The sequence below is a fragment of the Macrobrachium nipponense genome, chromosome 30, assembly GCF_015104395.2.
Source record: "Macrobrachium nipponense isolate FS-2020 chromosome 30, ASM1510439v2, whole genome shotgun sequence".
NCBI classification, from domain to species: Eukaryota; Metazoa; Arthropoda; class Malacostraca; order Decapoda; family Palaemonidae; genus Macrobrachium; species Macrobrachium nipponense.
The window spans coordinates 32,207,374-32,225,711 of NC_087218.1; the positions used below are offsets into that span (position 1 = coordinate 32,207,374).

Here is an 18,338-nt window from a genome sequence, read left to right on the forward strand (position 1 = left end):
CCAACCAGGGCAAAGGCTTCCGGGGAGCACGGGGTGGCCGCCCATCGACAAACCAGTGAGAATCCCCAGGTAGGAGGGGGGCTGTACCTCTACCGGCATCGTTGGGGGTTCAGCAACTGGGCACTGAGCATTGTGACCAAAGGTCTGGGGTGGAGTTGGCTTCAAGGTCCTCCTCCGTCCAACACCTTTTACCAAAAACCAACAGCGGAATTGGTAGAGTATACCCAAGAACTTCTTCAAAAGAGGGTAGTATCAAGAGTCAGAAACTTAAAGTTTCAAGGGCGCTTGTTCAGCGTGCCAAGAAAGACTCGAATAAACTTAAGAATAATTCTACACTTGTCCCATCTGAACTCATTCATTCACTGCGACAAGTTTCGAATGCTAACCGTTTCGCAGGTGCGGACCTTACTTCCCCGTGGGGCCGTCACCACCTCTATAGATCTTACAGATGCCTACTATCATATCCCAATAGCAAGAAACTTCCGCCCATTCCTAGGCTTCAGACTAGGAAAGAAGGCTTACTCGTTCAGAGTAATGCCATTCGGGCTCAACATAGCGCCCAGAATATTTACAAAATTGGCGGAAACAGTAGTCCAGGAGTTAAGAACTCAGGGAATAATGTTAGTTTCTGGAAATTTAGGGTTCCAGATAAACAGAACCAAGTACTGGCTAACGCCGGAGTCACATTTCCAGTGGCTAGGAATCCAATGGGACTTAAACTCTCATACTCTATCTATACCGCCGTTAAAGAGAAGAGAAATAGCCAAGGTCACAAGGCAATTTCTCAAAAACAAACAGACGTCCCGGAGGAACCAGGAAAGAATCCTAGGTTCACTCCAGTTTGCATCAGTGACGGACGTTCTACTAAAAGCCAAACTAAAGGATATAAACCAGGTTTGGCGCTCGAAGGCAAACCGAAAATCCCGGGACAAGATGGCTCCCATTCCGGCGATCTTACGCAAGAAGCTCCGCCCTTGGACGGAAATCAAGAATCTGTCAAAGACAATACCCTTGCAATTCCCTCCGCCAGCCCTAGTGGTCCATACAGACGCCTCACTAAGCGGCTGGGGCGGTTACTCACAGTACAAAAAGGTACAGTAGTACCTCGATATACAAAATTAATCTGTTCCGAGGCGCCTTTCGTATCATGAGGTTTTCGTATCTTGGACCACATTTTACATGTAAAATGGCTAATCCGTTCCAAGCCCTCCAAAAACACCCCAGTAAATTTCATAATAAAGCTAAATTGACCTATAAACAATAAAATACAACAATTTGGACATTCAATAAGTAACTTAATAATAAAAATGCAAAACCTGTAAATAAAGTGTATATCAGCCCTTAAACGCCGACTGGACGTATTTTACGTCGACATTTTTTGTCTCTCGGGTGCCGACTGGACGTATTTTACGTCAACATACAAAAGTTTTTTTAAAAATTCGCGGAAAAATACTTTTAGGCCTACCAGCCGAAAACTCTTGAATCACGCGCCTTGGGGGATGCTGGGAGTTCACGGATCAAGGTGTTGTTTTGTTTACAATCGTTATGCAGGTGCATAAGCGCGAATTTCTTTCTTGCCGCACTAAAAAGTATCTGTGACACATCTCGGAAATTATTTCGTCACTTTGACATAATTTTTTTACCATTTTAAATTAGCTGTTATATGTAGTATTATATATGAAAATGTGTGCATTTTTATGTAGAATACAACAAAAAAATACTCATGATTGTAGCTTTTATCAGTTTTGAGATATTTTCATATAAATAACGATAAGTGCCAAAATTTCAACCTTCGGTCAACTTTGACTCTACCGAAATGGTCGAAAAACGCAATTGTAAGTTAAAACTCTTATATTTTAGTAATATTCAATCATTTACCTTAATTTTGCAACTAATTGGAAGTCTCTAGCACAATATTTCGATTTATGGTGAATTTATGAAAAAACTTTTTCCTTACGTCCGCGCGGTAACTCTTCCGAAAAAAAATCATACATGCGATTGTGGTAATGTTTGCACCATTTTAAATTAGCCGTTACATAAAGTTTTATATATGAAAATGTGCGCAATTTCATGCACAACACAACTAATAAACAACCCATGGTTGTAGCTTTTATCAATTTTGAAATATTTTCATATAAAAAATGATGTGACAAATTTTCAACCTTCGGTCAACTTTGACTAACGAAATGGTCGAAAAACGCAATTGTAAGCTAAAACGCTTATATTCTAGTAATATTCAAGCATTTACCTTCATTTTGCAACAAATTGGAAGTCTCTAGCACAATATTTCGATTTATGGTGAATTTATGAAAAAAATAACATTTTCTTTACGTCCGCGCGGTAACTTCCGAAAAAATCATACGTGCGATTGTGGTAATGTTTGCACCATTTTAAATTAGCCGTTACATAAAGTTTTATATATGAAAATGTGCGCAATTTCATGTATAATACAACAAAAAATAGTTGAAGGTTGTAGCTTTTCTCATTTTTGAAATATTTGCATATAAATCACAATAAATAGAAAAAAAACCACGTTCGGTCAAATTTGACTCTACCGAAATGGTCGAAAAACGCAATTGTAAGATAAAACTCTTACAATCTAGTAATATTCAGTCATTTATCTTCATCGTGAAACAAATTCGAAGTCTCTAGCACAATATTTAAATTTATGGTGAATTTTAAAAAAAAAACTTTCCTTCCCTCCGTGCGCGGATTCTCTGCCACAAATCTCCGAAATGCGTAAGTCCCATTCTCGGAATATTTGCTCCGTTTCATATTAGGCATTTCATAGAGTTTTATATATGAAAATGTGCGCAATTTCATGAAGAATAAAACAAAAAATATTTGGAAGTTGTAGCTTTTCTTATTTCCGAAATAATTGCATATAAAATAATATATATAAAAAAATTCGACATTCGGTCAACTTTAACTCGTCAGATATGGTCGAAAACTGCATTTGTAAGCTAATATTCTTACAGTATAGTAATATGCAATCATTTGTCTTCATTTTGAAAGAAATTGGAAGTCTCTAGGACAATATTTAGATTTATGGTGAATTTTTGAAAAAATGATTTGTTTACGTCCACGCGTTACGAATTCATGCATTATTTTGTGATAATATTTTCTCTGTGTTGCTTTTATCGTTTTACAATGTGTTATATACCAAAATGATCGAAATTTAGTGTACATTACAACGAAAAAAAAGTAACTTGTTACCTTTAACCATTTTGCGCACAGCGCGATTTAAATACAATTATATATGAAATTTTGTTTTTGCGCTATCATATATCGCATTATTTATATATGATAATGATAATTTTTTTCATTTCTGATGGTTGCATACTAAACTTCAGGCAATGACAAAAAAAGGAGCCAAAAATGAACTCTTAATCTTGAAAACTAAGCGCGCTGTGATTTTTTGAAAAAAATATTTTTTCCGCTTCCGCGCTCACTCTGAAACGTCTCCGGCACACGGGAGACATTTTTTTTTTACCGCTTCGGCGTTTAAGGGTTAGTGTACAAGAAATATTATTACTGTAACGTAAAATGTGGAAGCTTACCTTTCGAGTGAGGCTATTTCCGAAAGTGGCGGCAGAGGAGGAGGAGGATAAACGGCAATACGTACACTTAACTTTACGAAACACAAAAAAATGTCAGAAAAACAAACTAAACTTTACAAAACACATTAACAAAACTGTAACACTTAACTTTACAAAAAACTTAAAATAAAATTTATTTGGTCTTTTTGATTTTTACATTTCTTTTTACTTTTTTATACTTTACGTAATTTTAATTTCTTCACCACCGAATGGATGCCAGTCCGTTTACGGAATTTTTCTTAACCATCCATGAGAAGCCTTGAACTCTGGGGTTGCCGTTGATGTCCCTTCTCCGCCGCCGTCTTCGGCTTGGGCAATCAAATCGCCGAAAATAGCGCTGGCCTTCTGGCAGATTGCCGTCTCGGTTATCGTATCACCATCGATTTCTTTGTCCTTGATCCATCCAAGAAGCAGCCTTTCCATTTCATTATGCACATGGCTCCTCTCGTTGGACAAAATAGTCACGCCCTTGGAAGGTGTAGCAGCTTTGATGGCTTCCTTCTGCTTAAGGATGGTGCCTATCGTCGACGGATTTCGGCCGTATTCCTTAGCGATCACACTCAACCGCAAGCCAGCTTCATACTTTTTTATTATGTATCTCCATTTTTGTCTCCATAGAAAGCATTCTCTTCTTTCTGTGAACTTCAGCAACTTTCGTGGGACCCATGACTATATGTACTGTACGTAATTAAGTTACGTATGTAGTACGTATACTAATTAGGTTCTCACAATACGATAAAGTAGCACAACGAAATCACTAACGAATTTACAATACTACGTAAATGAAATCGTTGGACCAAACGAATGCCGCATGCGTACGATAAAGCTTCGGGTGCGAAGTGGCAGGGCGAAGGCACGCCACCACGTAAGATGTATGATGGGAGGGATGCTGTCCAATAGGAGAGAAGGATCTCATGGCTTGGCTAGCATCAGGAACCAATGGGAGAGCAGGAGGATGGTGGCGAGTCTACTAGAACTAAGATGGCAGCGCGCGGCGTGAGTTACAAAATTGTTATCGGGTGAATCTCGGACTTTCAGAAACCTTTCGTATCTTGAAAACTTTTCGTACGTAGAGCAGTAAAATTTTTTGTGTCAGCTTTCGTATCTCGAGTTTTTCGTAAGCTGAGCCTTTCGTATCTCAAGGTACCACTGTACAGGGAACCTGGTCCCTACCATTCCGCCAGCTATATATCAATGTACTGGAAGCTATGACAGTGTTTCTTACCCTGAAAAGGCTACGACCAGCCAAGAAGTCTCATATCAAGTTGGTATTGGACAGTGCAGTGGTAGTCCACTGCATAAACAGGGGTGGCTCCAAATCAAGCCACGTGAACCATGTCATGATAGCCATATTTGCCTTAGCAGACAGGAACAGATGGCACCTGTCAGCCACTCACCTAGCGGGAGTGAGGAACGTGGTGGCGGATGCCCTGTCACGATCCGTCCCGCTAGAGTCGGAGTCGACGTTGGACAAGGACTCATTCAGAAGGATCTGTCAACAGGTACCAGGGACTCAGGTGGATCTCTTTGCCACGGAGTCGAACCACAGACTTCCTTGTAATGTGGCCCCCACAACCTGGACCCTCTGGCTTACGCTATAGATTGGAATGTATGGAAAAGAATTTACCTCTTTCCTCCAGTGAATCTACTCCTGAAAGTCCTGAACAAGCTCAGGACGTTCAAGGGTCACATTGCACTAGTAGCCCCCAATTGGCCCAAGAGCAATTGGTTTCCTCTACTACTGGAATTAGGACTCAGGCCTCAACGGATTCCCAATCCCAAACTGACACAGTTGGTATCCTCAGGAATTCAGAAAGCCCTAACTTTGTGGACTTCATGAAGTTTGCGGCTCAGAAAGATGCCAAAATCGATCCTCAGAACATCCGGTTCGTAGAATCTGACAAACGGGAATCGACCTTGTGTCAACCACGAATCTGGCCATAACCTTTTTCAGAACCTTGTTCGAAAAAGGTTTAGAAGAAAGTACAATTACTACTATCAAATCGGCACTTAACCCTCTTACGCCGGAGCGGTAAATAAAAAATTGTCTCCCATGTGCCGGAGGGGTTTCAGAGTGAGCGCGGAAGCGGAAAAAATATTTTTTTCAAAAAATCACAGCGTGCTTAGTTTTCAAGATTAAGAGTTCATTTTTGGCTCATTTTTTTGTCATTGCCTGAAGTTTAGTATGCAACCATCAGAAATGAAAAAAATTATCATTATCATATATAAATAATGCGATATATGATAGCGCAAAAACAAAATTTCATATATAATTGTATTCAAATCGCGCTGTGCGCAAAACGGTTAAAGGTAACAAGTTACTTTTTTTATTGTAAGATACACTAAATTGCTAGCATTTTGGTATATAACACATTGTAAAACGATAAAAGCAACACAGAGAAAATATTATCACAAAATAATGCATGAATTCGTAACGCGTGGACGTAAACAAATATATTTTTCAAAAATTCACCATAAATCTAAATATTGTCCTAGAAACTTCCAATTTCTTTCAAAATGAAGAAAAATGATTGAATATTACTATACTGTAAGAGTATTAGCTTACAATTGCAGTTTTCGACCATATCTGACGAGTTAAAGTTGACCGAATGTCAAATTTTTTTATATATATATATTATTTATATGCAATTATTTCGGAAATAAGAAAAGCTACAACCTTCAAATATTTTTCGTTTTATTCTACATAAAATTGCGCACATTTTCATATGTAAAACTCTATGAAATGCCTAATATAAAACGGAGCAAATATTCCGAGAATGGGACATACGTATTTCGGAGATTTATGGCGGAGAATCCGTACGCAGAGGAAAGGAAAGATTTTTTTTTAAATTGACCATAAATCTAAATATTTTGCTAGAGACTTCGAATTTGTTTCAAGATGAAGATAAATGACTGAATATTACTAGACTGTAAGAGTTTTAGCTTACAATTGCGTTTTTCGACCATTTTGGTAGAGTCTAAGTTGACCGAACGTGGTTTTTTTCTATTTATCGTGATTTATATGCAAATATTTCAAAAATGAGAAAAGCTACAACCTTCAATTTTTGTTGTTGTATTCTACATGAAATTGTACACATTTTCATATATAAAACTATATGTAACGGCTAATTTAAAATGGTGCAAACATTACCACAATCGCACGTATGATTTTTTCGGAAGAGTTACTGCGCGAACGTAAAGAAAATGTTATTTTTTTCATAAATTCACCATAAATCGAAATATTGTGCTAGAGACTTCCAATTTGTTGCAAAATGAAGGTAAATGCTTGAATATTACTAGAATATAAGCGTTTTAGCTTACAATTGCGTATTTTGACCATTTCGGTAGAGTCAAAGTTGACCGAAGGTTGAAATTTTGGCAATTATCGTTATTTATATGAAAATATCTCAAAACTGATAAAAGCTACAACACTGGGTTGTTTTTAGTTGTATTGTGCATGAAACTGCGCTCATTTCCATATATAAAACTTTATATAACGGCTAATTTTAAAATGATGCAAACATTACCACAATCGCATGTATGATTTTTTTCGGAAGAGTTACCGCGCGGACGTAAGGAAAAAGTTTTTTCATAAATTCACCATAAATCGAAATATTGTGCTAGAGACTTCCAATTAGTTGCAAAATTAAGGTAAATGATTGAATATTACTAGAATATAAGCTTTTTAGCTTACAATTGCGTTTTTCGACCATTTCGGTAGAGTCAAAGTTGACCGAAGGTTGAAATTTTGGCAATTATCGTTATTAATATGAAAATATCTCAAAACTGATAAAAGCTACAATCATGAGTATTTTATTGTTATATTCTACATAAAAATGCACAAATTTCATATATAATACTTCATGTAACGGCTAATTTACAATGGTACAAAAATTATGTCAAAGTGACGAAATAAATTCCGAGATGTGTCACAGATACTTTTTAGTGCGGCAAGAAAGAAATTCGCGCTTGCACGCCTGCGTAACGATTGTAAACAAAACAACACCTTGATCCGTGAACTCCCAGCATCCCACAGGCGCGTGATTAAAAAGTTTTAGGCTGGTAGGCCTATAAGTATTTTTCCGCGAATTTAAAAAAAACTTTTGTAAGTCGACGTAAAATATGTCCAGTCGGCACACGGGAGACAAAAAATGTCGACGTAAGAGGGTTAAGAAGATCTTCCAATTTGGATTCCATATAGATCTAACAGATTCGTACTTTTCATCCATTCCAAGGGCTTGTGCTAGATTTAGACCAACTGAGAGACCCAGGACGGTCTCATGGTTTTTAAATGATGTCCTTAAATTGGCTTCTGACACTAATAATGACTCATGTGATTATATAAACCTCCTAAGGAAAATGTTATTCCTAATAAGTTTACCCTCAGGAGCCAGAATTTCTGAACTGTCGGCCCTATCTAGGGAACCAGATCATATCGAGTTTCTCCCTTCAGGAGAATTACTACTCACCAGATCGTCAATTTCTAGCTAAAAATGAGGATCCACAAGATAGATGGGCTCCATGGAAGATTGTCCCACTTCCCCAGGACCCATTCTCATGTCCAGTTAATTCCCTAAGAGCATATTTAAGCAGAACTGCCCCGATTATCTTCAGGCCCTTTGTTCATTAGGGAAATAGGTGGTACTATTTCCCTAAAAGGAATTAGGCAACAAATTTTGTACTTTATAAAGCAAGCTAACCCAGAATCTTTTCCAAGGGCACATGATGTTAGAGCAGTAGCCACCTCAATTAATTATTTTCAACATATGAATTTTGACGATCTCAAGAAGTACACAGGCTGGAAATCTCCGACGGTATTTAAACGCCACTATTTGAAGTCTTTAGAGGCCCTTAAATTCCCAGCAGTGGCAGCCGGAAACACAGCTTCCCCTGACACTGCGTAAAACAGTAATAAGTAGTTATGTAGCCTATGTCTCTCTTACATCTCTCTCTCTCCTACCTGCCTCGCTAACATTCTTGCCGTAGCTCGGTCATTACTGGGTTTTGTATTTTACCTTGGATGGCACTTTCTATGTATATTGATGATTTGTACTGTATATATTTGTATCTGGGTCTAATTTGCCTATGTGGTGATTTTGTTGACTGGTGTGTGTTAATTGAGCCATTGTGGGTTATCTAACCCGGTTGTGTAGATAAGCTTACTTGAAATCTTTATTGTTTATTATAGAATTAATTACCTAGATTATAGTATTTAATTCTAATAGAGTTTTAATTTACCTATATTTATTGGTTATCTGCACTAACTTTCCAAGCTGGTGGGGCCAATTCTCTGGCACTATTTCACGGAGCGACACAGGCTGAGCCCAGAAAAGGGATTTTGACGGAGGAAAAATCTATTTCTGGGCAATGACCTGTGTCGCCCAGTGAAATCCCACCCCACTTTTTCTTCCACACCCTATTTGGCCCAAGCTTGGGTGCTATCTACAGGAATGAAAACAAAGGCGCTATTTGTAGTGGTATCAGGTAGTGGGGCCTTAGATCGGCTCCTCTGTAGACGAGGGATATTGAGGAAGGAAGAGACTAAATGGCAAGGGACCTCTGGTGGTGGTTTACACTCGCCCCAGATACCATACCGACACCTTTAAATAAAGGTGAGCGAGCCAGTATACTCTGGCACTACCATCTTAGCTTTTTCTCTGGTATTTGTAGCAATACTTTTACCTTAGAAATGAATACTAAAGGAAGCATTTCACGGAGCGACAAAGGTCTGCCCAGAAATAGATTTTTCCTCCATCAAATTCCCTTTAATAAGTGACTCAGTAAAGAACCAAGAGGAACTTAACAGATATTAAATACTTACCTTTGAAAAATATCCTACCAGGTGAGCTCCTTGTTTATCCACCTCACAAAGTATATAGAACAAAAAGGGTTCAACATCAAAGTAGAGAGTCTTGTGATCTAAAAACAGCTTGGCTAAGAGGCAAAGGTTCTGACAATATATTTTGTGATCTGCGCCATCAACTTCGTATATGCTTAACGTTCCCTTACGATAAATGTCACGACCAGGTGGCTGCCTCCAAACACACTCACTCTGAGATGAAGAACTGCGTTTTTAGGTACGTATATCTATCACTTACCACTTCCCCCAAAAAAATCTATATTTACGCAAAATCAAAAGATTCTATTCAAACAGATGTGTAAAAATTAGTTTTTTTTTTTTTTTTTTTTAAGAAATTTGAATTTTTCTTCATTATACAAACCTGAGGTCCTTTACATCAGGAATTACTTTCAGCAAAGCTGGAAAACGGCTGTAAACAAGGTGGTTAGGCAGTACAGTGAACCACCCATATTCGTGGGGGATGCATACCATATCCCCCCCACCAATTAGCTAGAATCAGCAAATACTTAAAAAAAAACCTTAAAAATGCTTATAACTACTATCTTGAAAGTTCAAATACCAAATGTATACTACTTAAAGTGTCATCCTACATCAAATACGTATACCTTAAATTGTTATTCTATCACTGTATCAATCTTTCAAATAATATTATCAATATCATTTCAAAGTCATCTTAAACATTTTGCCATTAGAAATATATAAGTACAGCCTATAACAGAGAGAGAGAGAGAGAGAGAGAGAGAGAGAGAGAGAGAGAGAGAGAGAGAGAGAGAGCATTGAATGGGCAACATCATATATTTGACCATCAGGAGTAAAATTATTTATGAATTATTTTGGCAACAAGAGCATGAGAGAGAGAGAGAGAGAGAGAGAGAGAGAGAGAGAGAGAGAGAGAGAGAGAGAGAGAGAGAGAGAGAGAGAGAGAGCAAGCATTGAATGGGCATCATCATATATTTGACCATCAAGAATTATTTATAAATTATTTTGGCAACACAAGAGCATAATATGTGAGAGAGAGAGAGAGAGAGAGAGAGAGAGAGAGAGAGAGAGAGAGAGAGAGAGAGAGAGAGAGAGAGACACCATTGGATGGGCAACATCATATATTTGACCATCAAGAGTTAAATTATTTATGAATTATTTTGGCGACACAGAATAATATGATAGAGAGAGAGAGAGAGAGAGAGAGAGAGAGAGAGAGAGAGAGAGAGAGAGAGAGAGAGAGAGAGAGAGAATAACTCCTTACAACATCAAAAGATTGAAATGTACCTCTATAAGCAACACTTCTCCCCCTCTGCCATACATATCTCTTTCCAGAGCGAAAGTGAGTGAGAGGGCTGAACTAAGTATCTACTTGTCTATCTATCAATCTATTGCTCGTTCTACCCTTTGGCAGAGAGAGAGAGAGAGAGAGAGAGAGAGAGAGAGAGAGAGAGAGAGAGAGAGAGAGAGAGAGAGAGAGAGACATTTTTTATCATTTAATATCATTTAATCTTATTAAACTTAATGCAGTATTAATCAATATTAAAATTTTAAAATTAAAATTAGTAATAATTTTTGTATCATAAAAATGTATTTAGTCATGAACACATCATTAAAATACACTAATTACTGAATAATTATCTACCCTTGCTGTCAGGTTTCTTGACATTTGTGGCAGCTCCACACTCACCTCTCTCTTAAAGTCTCAAGCTGAAAGATTGGGATTTTCTTTATTCTTGCATAATTTTTTAATTTATAAACTACCATATACTTCTGCGTATAAGACGACCTTTAAATCCTAAAATTCACCCCTAAAAATTAGGAGTTGTCTTATAATACAATTCACAATTCTAAAAATCAAACCTTGAATTCTAAGATGTGTATCGGTAGGCTAGCCTCGGCCTTGGTGCTACAGTAGGGCCTCGATAATCGCAGGGGATAGGGCCCAGAACCCCCCGTGATAAGTAAATAACCGTGTTATCCTGGTACCCCCCTCAAAAAGTGCTTTAAACTGCCTACTTTAATAAGTAACCCATCCAAGACCACTATTTCAATGTTTATAACTGCCTACTTTAGTTCAAGCACCAAATATGTCTTCAACTATCACCTTAAACTAAATTCAAGACAGTTTCAAAGTTATTCTTTCCTATCTTCAATTTCCCCTTCATCAGATCAGCAAACAAAAGTATATTTCCTAATAATTCCTTTTTATTTTCATGATTTGGCTGCTGCACCAAACTAAAAGTACAGGGGGTCCTCGAGTTACGACGTTGATCCGTTCTTACGATGCATCGTAACACGAATTTCAGCGTAAGTCGGAACATTGAAAAATACCACATGATTTAATGTAAATACCTATCAATAACAACGAGAGAACAATTCCTTACCTTTATTAGTTTGATTGGCTTGCACACTGGAGAGGAAGCTGCGGTGCTGGAGAGACTGGGGGAGGTTAGTGAAGAGAAAAAGAACCTCCAGAAGTTGCTGGAGATGCTGAGGCAGATGATTCTTGAGGTGAGGCAGAACATACTAGTACTGGAGATGCTGAGGCAGGTGATTCTTGAGGTGAGGCAGAACATACTAGTGGAGATGTTGGGGCAGGTGAGTCTTTAGGTGAGGCAGAACCTACAGAAGGTGCTGGAGATACTGGGGCAGGTGAGTCTGGGTTAGCAGAACATTCAGAAGGTGCTGGATTAGCAGAGGCAGCTGAGGTAGAGGGTACAGGATCTCCTGCAGGCCTCTCTACCTTCTTAAAAAAATACTGCTCCAGGTTAGTCTGAACAGAGAGCGACCTCTTTTCATCCAAGATCTCCTGTAACACTGCATCAAAATCCATGACGCCTCTGGAAACCCTAGTGAAAACCTGTCCAAGCTTGGGATCCATGAGCCTCAAAAGTTGACAAAGCTTGCTGCAACTCTGCAAAAACCTCTTATCAAGTCCTGCCTTGTGAAAGCCTTAGGCTCTGGGTGGGTGCTTCTTCTTCTTCCTCTATTATCTGCTTCTCCAGTTGTATCAGGTCCTCAGCAGATAACTCCTCGCCATGAGACTCCAGCAGCTCTGTAACATCATCAACCTCCATCTCCAAATGATTTCCTTACTCAGGGCAACAACGTTCTTGACAACTAGCTGAACTGTGTCCTCAAACCCATGGAAATCATTCACAAATTGAGGACAAATTTTCTTCCAGACACCATTCATGTTTGTTTGCTTAACCTCCTCCCAGGAATTAGCAATGTTCTTTACAGCATCAAGGATGTTGTAGGATTTCCAAAAGTCCTTCAGAGTCAAGTCCTTCTTGGTTTCAGTTGCCTGTAAAAGCCATAGCAATTGTCCTTCGTAGGTAGTAGGCCTTGAACGAAGCAATCACTCCTTGGTCCATAGGCTGTAAAAGGGCCGTGGTATTAGGTGGAAGGTAAACCACCTTGACATTAGGGTTGAAGTCTCCCAGCTGGGCAGGGTGTCCAGGGGCATTGTCCAGCACTAGCAACACCTTAAAGGGGCTACCCTTGGAGGCGCAATACCGCTCCACACTTGGAACAAAATGGTTTACGAACCAAAGTCCTCAAACACTGCAAGTGTCACCCTGCCTTCTGTTGGACTTCCAAATTACTGGTAGGTTGACCCTTCCAAATGCCCTTGAGTGCCCTTGGATTTTCAGCCTGATACACCAACAAGGGCTTCAGTTTGAAGTCGCCAGCAGCATTACCCCCAAGAAGTAAAGTTAGCCTCTCCTTGCTGGCTTTATGACCGGGTGCTGACTTCTCTCCTTGGCGATGTAAGTGCGGTTAGGCATACGCTTCCAAAAACAAACCTGTCTCGTCTACGTTAAACACTTGCTGAGCAGAATAACCCCCCTCCTTAATTATCTCAGACAACGCTTTAGGAAATTCACTCGCTGCTTTCTCATCCCCACTAGCAGCTTCACCTTGCAATTTAAGGTTATGGTAATTGGCCCGAGCCTTAAACTCGCATAAAACCAACCCCTACTAGCCACAAACTCTTCACTTTCACTTCCCTCCCCCTTTTCTTTTTTTCAACGCTTACAAAACAATCTTTTTCGCCTTCTCCTGAATCACCATAAGGCTGACTGGGATACGCCGTTGATTTGGTCTTTCCAACCAAAGCACCAATAACCTTTCCATTTCTTTCAATTATTAGACCACTACGCTGCTTAGTTATCACTGTCGCTTTCATAGGAGCAGATCCTTTCACATGTTCAACGATGCGCTCTTTATCTTTGATAATGGTAGCAAGGTCGAACGGCTAAGGCCAAGCGAGCGGCCAATGTTTGTTGGCGTTTCTCCCTTCTCGGGATCGCTTTATAATGTCCACTTTAATTTCCATGGTGATGGCCTTCTCTTTTCTTCAATGCACTACCATCAGAAGAGTCCGCCTTGCGCTTGGGAGCCATAACAAAGAGCAAAAAGTTACAAAAACGATACAACACGAGGGAGAGAGAGGCAGTGTAAACAACCAAAATGGCGTATGGGCGAGGACTGAGCGTAGGCGAAGCGACGCCGCCTCTCCCCCACAAAGCGTATTCTTTTCCGCCGTTGTGGCGCCTGGAACTAGTTTCGCTTTGTTTACGTTGCTTACGACGCTAAACCGGCGAAAGACGGAACGACGCAAAATATTTTTTTTTATATTTTTTATGTGGGGGCGCGTTCGTAACCACGAAACATCGTAAGTCGAGACCAGCGTAACCCGAGGACTTACTGTACATAGTATATCTATTTTGTGAATGAACATATTTATGATAAAAAAAAACACGATTTACTGTAAAGATTACAGCACACAACTATAATATTAATGTATAAACAACAAAATACAGCAATAAAAATCTATTTTTGTCTTTTGTTTACGTTTAGAATCAGCTGATGGACGTTTATTACCGAAAGAATTATTTTGGAAAACAATTGTTGCTAAAAGAAACTAATTAATAATGGAATTATTATTATTTTTAACTTGTACATAATAGTTTATGATATTATGCTACAGTAATTCATATTTCATTGAGAGAGAGAGAGAGAGAGAGAGAGAGAGAGAGAGAGAGAGAGAGAGAGAGAGAGAGAGAGAGAGAGAGAGAGAGAGAGAGAGAGCAGCTTAGGAGGAGAGTAATTGTTGAATAGCTTGAGAGAGCAGCTTGGGACGAGAGTAACTTGACTAGCTTAGCTCGAGAATAACAATGAAATTTTTATTTTAAATATTTTTATGGTGATAAGAAATGAAACATCGATAATGATAAGATATTCTCTTGTATACTGTTATAATATGTGATAATCATTGAGTCAACTATAAAAGTTGTATTGAAGCAGAGTTTTGTAAATCACAGAAAGAATAAAAATATGGCAACACATTTGTACCTACAAATGTCGGGGACCATCTTGTTCTTTTATTACGACAATAATAGATCAGTATTATATTTTTTTCTGTAATTGATGAGAGAGAGAAAGAGAGAGAGAGAGATTTTGCTATTAACATTCATAGTATTCGAAAATGTGTGAATGAGTTTATCCTAAAAATGCATTTAGCCATGAAAAGAAGAGAAAACAGTAATTAGTGAATCTTGCTCTATGATAAAATTCGCGATTTTGTTAATTTTCCGGGATATAGTATTTGGCCTCAAAAAAAAAAAAAGTAAAGTGATTTATGATAGTTTAGAGGATACTTATGTAAAATACAATGTAGTTTGTAGAACGGTGTAACCGCTATCACATTATGTAAAAATAGTAAGTACGAATGAGACTGTAGGTTTGGTGACGTCACGATGATCATACTTATTTTTTTCATGAATGAATATACATTTATGATAAAAAATAGTTACTGTACTGCTTACAGTACCATACTGTAATATTTTCCTAACTATACAAACCTGAGGTCCTTTAACAATAGGAAGTAGCTAGCGGCAGCTGGATAGGTCGTAAGCTTCGAACAAAGGAGAACGGTAGTTAACTGCTTGTCCGACAGTGCGCACGCCTGCGCGCCTGAGAGGTGAAGAATCACTTTTGCTTTAGGCCCATGCAAAAAACGCAGAGTGAGGGGTGGCATGAGGTGGGACTATATGTAAAGGACCTCAGGTTTGTATAGTTAGGAAAAATGCAATTTTCAACAAATTGTCATTTGTTCCGATACGTTATACAAACCCTCGGTCCTTTAACAATAGTCAGACTCACTTCTTGGTGGGAGGAATCTGAGTCTTTTGATGAATAGACTGGTGTTCGTCCAACCTTGGAATGCCTCCCTGGTCGTAGGAGCAAGGGAGGGATCCAAGCCTCTGTCCGATTGATCGGGGTGTGCACCGCAGGATCAATGGTCAGACCTCTAGACCGAGTACTAAGAGAGAGGCAAGCATATCTCTTCGTACCAGCAAGCAAGAACTTGTTCCTGTTTGCAAGAGGCAACATAAAGTTATGGGTTTGTCTCTTGTTGGCTTCCACTTCCCCCCCCCCCTTGTTGGGGGAAGTGGTGGATAATTGCTCCCATCCCTAGTGAAAAGGATAGGATGGGGCTCTGTTAAGTAGCTCACCTGCATCTCGTCCTTATCCAGCAGGGTGACGACCGTATTCCTCTACCTACAGGTAGAGGGGAAGAAAAAGATGGGAAGACGAGCCAGTCACACTCTCATTCACTCATCCATTCTTACAGTCACACCAGGACTCGATGCTGTTCAGCCTGCGAGGATCTGGGTTCGCTACACAACGTGTTGAGCAGCCACCACGGGTCCCAAGGAAAAAGACCCAAGGACCTGTGGGCAATATTCCGAAGGTAGAACGAGGTGCATGTGGTCTGGTTGGACCAGACCCCTGCCTTCAGTACCAGCGCCACAGAGAAGTTCTTGCGGACAAAGCAGCATCTCCTTCGCATTGAAGGCGGTGAAGTCCATTAGGGAGGGGATTGTGAAGGACTCTAACCGATCATCAAGGACCGAAGAGTTCTGAGTCTTCGCTACGAAGTTCAGTACGAAATCGAGCGTCACGAAACCCCATCCCCTGGATGCTTGACTTCGCAGGAAAAGTCATGCAGTTCCCTCAGAGGAAAAGAAGGGAATAGTCGTATGACCTATCCCTCTTCTCGACTTCGGTGACGTCCAGTACCCATACTGATCTATCTGTCTGCAGCGAAGTGTCTCGCATCCTCCTATCCCCATGCAGCGAAGTTCTTCTCGGTAGTGGATAGGACACCGCCATTCGATGGTGGGTGTCGTTGGTATGGGTACTGGGACAAGCTATTAGGACGAAGTAATGATTAATCGGGAACCACCGAACTAAGTCCACAGCGTAGTTCGTAACTGACTTGGGCGCTCTGACAGCTGCCGACTGACTGGTTCGGTAGTAAGGTAAGTTGTCCAAGCATCTGAGTAAGTCACGAGACCTTCGCCCTTTAAAGGGTTATGCCAAGAGACCAAACAAATAGTGTATTTGTTTGTCACCGATGCCGGACGGCGAGGTGATCATTCTCTTAAGGCATGTGCCCAACAGGCGAAAGTCAATTGCCTTCTAGAGACCGAGGTCCCTGAAGGCAAGACATTCTCAAAGTAGTTGAATCTCAGCTAAGGAGAAACAACACTATGTGCCGTTGAAGATGAAGGTAGACATTGAATGCAACCTACGTCTTCACAGGCGAATCGAGAGAAGGATTCTCAAGATTCTGAACCTGTGCTTACAAATGACTGAAAACGCTAACTGCTATTTCATTGCTGTCCGGTGAGGAGTCGTAGTTGCAATGAAAGCAGGGCGCTTTTCAGTAATGAAAACACAGGGGAGCCGCCTGAAGAACTGCTTCTCATGGGCTGAACATTTAGAAGTAGAGCTGGCAGGTCGGGGAGTAGGCGATGTCTTCCGATATATCTGTTAATTCGGGGTGAACAATGAATAATTGCACCCCTACGAATAAGTGATATTTTGAAGACAAACTCAGATATCTGCAAAATCATTCGCATTATCGCAGTGCGATGCAGCGGGAGACTAGTACAGACTTCTGTTACCGTGCGGTAAACATAAAGATGGAAGAGTCCAAGAGATATCTCTGTTGAAAATTCTCGCAATGTCGAAGGCGATGAAATCGAGTGTCACGGCAGTAGATGGTCATTTATGTATGCGAGAATCCCCTTTAATCAGAGACCTAAGTCTGTGATTGTTGGGCAGAGATACAGTTTGGTAGTCAATCAATGCAGGGGAGAGAGACATAACCAACTGTGCATCTCAGAGAGCCAGCTGCAACTGAGCTGCCTCGGTCATTTCAAATACGCAGTAGCTATCGCTGACTCGTCATCCTGAGTTGCCAGGTAATCTATTCCACGAAGGAATGCGTTCGGCTAGAACCATTGAGCATAAAAAAAGATATGCTCAAGCAATTATATTTAAACGAAACGGATTTCGGTAAATACAAAAGCTAAGTTGGTGTTGTCGTGACAATACCAAAAGTATCTAAAATAGAAACTGGTAACTCCTGGGAGGTTGCAGGCAGCCCCAAGTTGCAGTTCAATTAGGATACTAGTCGTCTCAGTCACAATCCGTAGAGTTAACTACTGTATGCGCCTACCCCCCGGGACAATTCAACTGCTTAACAGAATCATGTCGCGAGGGTAATATACGTAGAATATTTGTGGGTTTCTGTACAACGACCTCCATCCTAAGTTCTTTCCCCTCGAGGATTGAGAATAAGGATTGGAGATCGACCACCTTCGTTCTCTAGTTAAGAGAGTGAAGGAGAAGTCTTTCCCAAAGGAAAGCTTCAATGGTGAACAGAATACCGAAGACGAAAGTTCTAGACAAACTGGATGTTCCCGTCCGTTCTTCTCTATTCCAGGTTGGTCGTCTACTGTGAGATACTCTTCTTTCAGCAGCAGTCGTCTTCCAAATGCTAGAAATTCCAGGAATTCGAGCATTAGGCGAGGTTC

General features: G+C 40.0%; 1 protein-coding gene across 1 annotated transcript in view; it reads right to left on the reverse strand.

The window, feature by feature from the left end:
- LOC135202408 (histone acetyltransferase KAT8-like) overlaps positions 1–18,338 on the reverse strand; it is a 231,712-nt gene that overhangs the window by 94,903 nt on the left and 118,471 nt on the right. The window contains exon 5 of the mRNA XM_064231802.1: positions 9,421–9,651. Coding sequence (XP_064087872.1) covers positions 9,421–9,651 — 231 coding nt within the window. The remainder of the gene's footprint in view (positions 1–9,420; positions 9,652–18,338) is intronic.